At 33.5% G+C, this 7482-nt stretch overlaps 1 protein-coding gene across 1 annotated transcript; it reads left to right on the top strand.

Annotated features, from left to right (window-relative positions):
* Nucleotides 1-28: 28 nt before the first annotated feature.
* Nucleotides 29-4352, top strand: LOC134724692 (NHP2-like protein 1). The gene is made up of 5 exons (XM_063587866.1): nucleotides 29-148; nucleotides 984-1101; nucleotides 1699-1802; nucleotides 2405-2438; nucleotides 3792-4352. The coding sequence occupies exons 1-5, from the start codon at nucleotides 146-148 to the stop codon at nucleotides 3914-3916; spliced, it is 384 nt and encodes a 127-aa protein (XP_063443936.1). The 5' UTR covers nucleotides 29-145; the 3' UTR covers nucleotides 3917-4352.
* Nucleotides 4353-7482: the final 3130 nt, after the last annotated feature.

The following is a 7482-nucleotide window of genomic DNA, read 5'->3' as shown; positions in this document are numbered from 1 at the left end:
TGATGATTTTAAGTCCGTAACAATAAACGCTTTAAAAACGTCGATCGGTAAATCAACATCCGGTTTTTAACACGAGGCACAAACGAAAACATTACCACGAGGCCCAGTGAAGCTTTCAGCCGAGGGAATATTTTGTACAACAATCATGGTAAAACACCTTTACAATATAGTATATTTGTAACAACCTTAAAATACTTGAATTGCAATTTTATTTGTAATAGAAAACAGCAACCACAATACGCATTTCAACCTTGAAAAAGATTGATGTTAATAAAAAAAAAAGGGGGGGGGGGGGGGGGGTCGATATACTTTCTTCAGAGGAAGCATTAAAAGAAAGACAATAGACTATTCATTACTCGGCTATCATACACAAAATCTAACATCGTTATTCGACAGCAAGGATTTTACTTGAATTATATATTTATCTGGGAATAAAAAATAATGAATTTACATGTACATGTACCATGAATCGGCATGATGTACATAATTTTTCATATTACTCAACGTAGTGTCAGTGAACAATATGTATGTTCCTAGTCTCTGTACAGTGTGTTTTCCATTATAGATGGTTGGCATGACTGGTACATTTTCTGTACAAATAGATAAATAGTAATAACTTTGTTCACTAGTTAACACTAATCTGTAACCACAGACTCGTGTACAGTACTAGGGCTGATTAATAACAGTGCATTAAACAAAGAAAGTCATTAACTTGCATTCCCAAAGTATAATGACCATATTTAACCATATAATGATAACAATAAAGCTTGATATAGCATAATGCATTTAATACCAATGACTGTTAATCTGACCTGAGGCTTTTTCATATGACGAACTCAGCATACACATGGCAGATTTTCTTCATTAAAGACCTTAAATAATAAAGCGCAAAATGGATAAAAGATGAATATAAATTCAATTTTTTCTGCCATACATGGCATCTGTTACTAATTATTGTTAATAAATTTATATTTTTATTTCAGACTGAAGAAGTAAATCCTAAAGCTTATCCATTAGCTGATCCTAACTTGACACAGAAAATATTAGACTTGGTACAGAAGGCAGCCAGCTGTAAAGAATTGAGGAAAGGAGCCAATGAAGGTAATAATCAATCATAAAAGCCAATATCTAAACCTTCCATTGGTCAAATCTGGTTGTGTTTGTAAACATCTTCCTTCTAAAAAAAACATTCGAAAAAATTCTGAAAACAAATGAAGAACAAAGAAATGCAAAGCATTGTGTTAAGTCTTTTTTATGTGCTAAACATGTACAAACTTGTGCACACATATCCATTTGAAAGACACTAAAATCTAGCTTAAATGTGAAAATAATACATGTATAACTGAGTTAATAACTCTATCTCTGCTTTGAAAATGGTATAGAAATTTTGAATGAAATAAAAAGATTTTTTTTTTAAATGACTAAATGTCATATCTAGATACTCATAAGGTACTTTTTTAAATGCCTAAAATTATATTAAAATTAAAATCATAGCTTGGAAAAATTAAGAAAATTCAAATAAGATATCATGAATAAACTTGATAACTTGTGCAATCAAAATTCCAAAGCCTATTGGCAACTATAACAATACTGTGAGAATATTATCAACCTATAAAATGGTAAGAATACTATAAATAGATGACAAAATTTTCCATTCTGAGTTACAATGTAGTTTTAATTTACTGTATTTGTTTATAGCCACAAAGACCTTAAACAGAGGAATCTCCGAGTTTATTGTGATGGCTGCAGATGCTGAACCTTTGGAGATCTTGTTACATCTTCCTTTACTGTGTGAAGACAAGGTATTAAAAGAGTATTTCTTATGGTGTACAATAATGTGGTCTGATTCCCAATGAGAAAATTATTCATCAAAGTTCAAGTGAAGTGGATGTACAATGTAAACAATCATAGGCAATAGAAAGATCTTCCACAATGAGAAAACCCCAAACTGTATATTTACTCACAATGAGTACAATGTAAACAATCATAGGCCATAGAAAGATCTTCCACAATGAGTACAATGTAAACAATCATAGGCCATAGAAAGATCTTCCACAATGAGAAAACCCCAAACTGTATATTTACTCACAATGAGTACAATGTAAACAATCATAGGCCATAGAAAGATCTTCCACAATGAGTACAATGTAAACAATCATAGGCCATAGAAAGATCTTCCACAATGAGAAGAAACAAAACTGTATATTGAGTAAAGTTTAAGGCTCGGACATATATTAAAAAAGTGAAAGAATTCACTTAAAAAAACTGACTTAATTTATAACAAAACACAGTTTAAAAACAAATTCTCTTCCATTATAAAAGAACATAAATTCATCAATTTCTTGCATTTTTCATTCTTCACCCATAGTTGTTTTGTTTCATAGGATTATTTCTTATATTTCAGAATGTGCCATATGTGTTTATCAGGTCCAAACAAGGTATGTATATCACACTCATATAGACAATGTAGTACCCCAAAAAAATCAGTTAAAAAGTATATCTGATTTCCCCTGACTTTTTTTGTTTATATTCAATAGTGAAAGTCACTAGGAATTTAGGAAATAATTCAAGGGAATTGTTTGATAGAGTTGTTAATCAGACAGAGACTAATCTAAATCTCCAAATCACCCTGTGTCACCTTACATGTAGATGCTTATACAGACACACAAGCTAACACGATGCTTATACAGACACACAAGCTAACACGATGCTTATACAAGACACACAAGCTAACACGATGCTTATACAAGACACACAAGCTAACACGATGCTTATACAAGACACACAAGCTAACACGATGCTTATACAAGACACACAAGCTAACACGATGCTTATACAAGACACATAAGCTAACACAATGCTTATACAAGACACACAAGCTAACACGATGCTTATACAAGACACACAAGCTAACACGATGCTTATACAAGACACACAAGCTAACACGATGCTTATACAAGACACACAAGCTAACACGATGCTTATACAAGACACACAAGCTAACACGATGCTTATACAAGACACACAAGCTTACACGATGCTTATACAAGACACACAAGCTAACACGATGCTTATACAAGACACACAAGCTAACACGATGCTTATACAAGACACACAAGCTAACACGATGCTTATACAAGACACATAAGCTAACACGATGCTTATACAAGACACACAAGCTAACTCGATGCTTATACAAGACACACAAGCTAACACGATGCTTATACAAGACACACAAGCTAACAAGATGCTTATACAAGACACACAAGCTAACACGATGCTTATACAAGACACACAAGCTTACACGATGCTTATACAAGACACACAAGCTAACACGATGCTTATACAAGACACACAAGCTAACACGATGCTTATACAAGACACACAAGCTAACACGATGCTTATACAAGACACACAAGCTAACACGATGCTTATACAAGACACACACAAGCTAACACTGAAATCTGGTGGGTCTGGATGACTCACTATGAAATATCTGTATGTCAATATATAATATGTTTAGGAGCATTGTATATCAGAGTGTTTATATATCACTCTTAATTTTCAGCAATCATCCAATCCTTTTTCATAGTGTTTATTTTGACACAAGCAATGTGATTTTGTAAATACTTTGATTGAATTCCTTTCTACTATTGATTGATTGATTGTTGGTTGCTTTACGCTGCATTAGCACAAAAAGGCTATATCACAGCGATTCTGCTATTGATACCTTGAAATGAAAAAAAGATTGATATCTGCTTCATTAAAAAGTTTATGAAATTATTTTTCAGCATTGGGAAGAGCCTGTGGAGTGTCAAGACCTGTAATCTCCTGTTCAGTCACTGTCAATGAGGGATCTAACCTAAGACCACAGATCCAGACCATCCAACTGGCCATTGAGAAACTTCTCATTTAAATATGTCATCTGATGGACAGAAGGAAAACATATTTCTTTATGATTATGGACTAATAAGTTCACCTAGATAAGGATGCTTACTTTTTTATAATTTTTATCTTCTTGATGTCCCAGATAAGCAACTGAATCAACTTGTATAATTATCAAATCATGATGTAAATTATATGAAAAGAAAGTAATAGAGTTATCTCCCATTGTTCATATCTGATGTGAAACTACAGAGTTGTCACACCTTTTTGATACTCGTAGATCAACAAATATTATTAGCTTTTTTGTTAAAACATTTTATCAAATCTCAGATGAAAGCAGTGTTCAATGTCATTCATTCGTATCATTATCATATTTTATCATTTATAGTGTACACTTTTTGTCAGGGTACATTTTTGTTATAGGAAACATTGTTAAGGTTTTATAAAAATAAAAAGTCATAATCATAGTCTGTGTTTTTGTGAAAAACTCTCTTACTCTATTGTAGAGTTCAGTGATATTGTTAGCCTTAATTTAGTGGAGAATAAAGGCTTTTTCCCCTGGGGAAGAATCCCAATTTAAAAAAAAAATGGCTTAAAAAAAACAGACAACTTTTTTCCCAAACAGTGCAGTCTCAGTAGTAATTATGCATAAATACAAGCTGAAAAACACTCATTTAAACAATTTTCTTGCCTAAAATGACTATATATGTGCACATTTGAGGGTCTATTTATGTATCATCACTCACAAAATTGAGTCTTATTTTAAAGCAGGGGTTGACTGTTGAAAATGGGTCTGTAAATAAAGTTTCAGTCAAATTCATGGTTTATTTTAAATTTCCCAATTTGATGAAAATGACGCATATTTTCCCAATTAAAAAGGGTAGAGGTAGTTTTGAAAAAAGCCATCAATATCACTAGAGTTGTTGGGAAGGAATTTTCCTGTATTGAATTTTATCGAAAAATTTTGTATGCTTCCACTGTTCAATATATAAAGAAAGGGGAATGGTAACTAGTTTTTTTACTGACTCCCTTTATATTTGTTGAATCTTTCCTGTGCCTAAATATTCCATAGAATGTTTAACCATGGTTCCAGCATAGGCCAAATTATGATATTTTGGCAGGATCCACTAAATAAAAAGAAATTTTGCATTTGACAATTTTCACACAGAACATTATAAAAATTTATGTCCTTTAAAAGAGGGGCGAAAGATACCAGAGGGACAGTCAAACTCATAAATTAAAAATAAACTGACAACGCCATGGCTAAAAATGAAAAAGACAAACATACAAACAATAGTACACATGACACAACATAGAAAAATAAGAGTAAGCAACACCAACCTAACCACAAACTAGGGGTGATCTCAGGTGCTCCAGAAGGATGAGCAGAAAATAACCAAACTTATGATTCTACTCATAACGTGTGAAATTTTAATGCTTTGATAGGAACCTCTATAAACAAAAAAAAATTTTTTTTGACCCAACTATAATAGTTGAGGTGCATTATGTTTTCTGGTCTCCGGGTTCACTAGTCTGTCTGTCCTGCTTCAGGTTAAAGTTTTTGGTCCTAGTATTTGAAGAAGTTGTGGTCCAATCAACTTGCAACTAGTGCGAGTTGGGCATCCCTGTACTTTGAGCACATTCTTGTTGAATTTGACATATTTCAAATTATATCTTTTGGTGATGTGAAAATAGTGAACTGTAATACATGCAAACAAAATCACCTGAAAGTCAATATTGGGAATCCCTGTATATAGATCAAGTTCTAATCTTGAACATCACAACTTTGACACTTCAGAGTTTGGTACCAATATGATATCAAAATCTTGTCCTGAACTAACTAAACTGAATAAAGGAAATATGTGCTAGAATAACTAGACACACATTTAGTTGGAAAATATACAGCTTTTGCTGTTCATACATTGAAGGACAACATGACTAATGCTATCCATTAAAAAAAAAGTACTTTTGTACATGGGGAACCAATTTTCGTAGATTTTGTGGAATTTAAAAACCCACCAACATGTGAATGTTGCTCAAACCAGGAAAATTGACATGAACAAATTAAAGTACTTTCACAGTATAAGGAGAACATCTTTACTGCTGTTCATACATAAGAACATCGATACTGCTGTCCATACACACGATGTTTTTTACTGCTGTTCATACATAAGAACATCGATACTGCTGTCTATACACACGATGTTTTTTACTGCTGTTCATACATAAGAACATCGATACTGCTGTCTAAACACACGATGTTTTTTACTGCTGTTCATACATAAAGAGAACATAGATACTGCTGTCCATACACACATCGATACTGCTGTCCATACACACGACACACATCTTTACTTCTGTCCATACACACGACAAACATCTTTACTGCTTTCCATACATGAAGAGAACATCTCTACTGCTGTCCATACCTAAAGAGAACACCGATAATGCTGTCCATGCACACGAACATGTTTACTGCTGTTCATACATAAAAGGAGACCATCGATACTGTTGTTCATACATAAAAGAAGACCATCGATACTGTTGTTCATACATAAAAGGAGACCATCGATATTGTTGTTCATACTTAAAAGGAGAACATCGATACTGTTGTTCATACATAAAAGAAGACCATCGATACTGTTGTTCATACATCAAAGGTGACCATCGAAACTTCTGTTCATACTTAAAAGGAGAATATCGATACTCTTGTTCATACATCAAAGGAGAACATCGATACTGCTGTTCATACATAAAAGGAGACCATTGATACTGCTGTTCTTACATAAAAGGAGAACATCGATACTGTTGTTCATACATAAAAGGAGAACATCGTTACGGCTGTCCATACATAAAAGGAGACCATTGATACTCCTGTTCATACATAAAAGGAGAAAACGTTACTGTTGTTCATACATCAAAGGCGACCATCGATACTGCTGTTCATACATAAAAGAAGAACATCGATACTTTTGTTCATACTTAAAAGGAGACCATCGATACTGTTGTTCATACATCAAAGGAGACCATCGATACTGCTGTTCAGACATAAAAGGAGAACATCGATACAACTGTTCCTACATCAAAGGAGACCATCGATACTGTTGTTCAAACATCAAAGGAGAACATCGATACTGTTGTTCATACATTAAAGGAGACCATCAATACTGTTGTTCAAACATCAAAGGAGAACATCGATACTGTTGTTCATACATCAAAGGAGACCATCCATACTGTTGATATACATCAAAGGGGAACATCGCTTCTGTTGTTCATACATCAAAGGATATTGCTGTTCATACATAAAAGGAGAACATCGATGCCGATATTCATACATAAAAGGAGAACATCGATGCTGATGTTCTTACATAAAAGGAAAACATCGAAACTGCTGTTCATAATCAAAGGAGACCATCGATACTGATGTTCATACATAAAATAAGACCATCGATACTGTAGTTCATACATCAAAGGAGACCATCGATACTGCTATCCATACATTAAAGGCAAACATCTTTACTGTTGTTCATATATAAAAGGAGACCATCGTTACTGCTGTTCATACATCAAAGGAGACCATCATTCTGCTGTTCATAC

Source organism: Mytilus trossulus, chromosome 7 (assembly GCF_036588685.1).
Source record: "Mytilus trossulus isolate FHL-02 chromosome 7, PNRI_Mtr1.1.1.hap1, whole genome shotgun sequence".
Classification (NCBI taxonomy): Eukaryota; Metazoa; Mollusca; class Bivalvia; order Mytilida; family Mytilidae; genus Mytilus; species Mytilus trossulus.
This window is presented reverse-complemented; position numbering and strand designations above follow the sequence as displayed.

Excerpts from the sequence above, each read along its gene's own strand:
- LOC134724692 (XM_063587866.1), top strand. Across the intron at positions 1,803-2,404 it reads CTTTACTGTGTGAAGACAAG|AATGTGCCATATGTGTTTAT; the intron begins GTATTAAAAGAG and ends CTTATATTTCAG. Across the intron at positions 2,439-3,791 it reads GTTTATCAGGTCCAAACAAG|CATTGGGAAGAGCCTGTGGA; the intron begins GTATGTATATCA and ends ATTATTTTTCAG.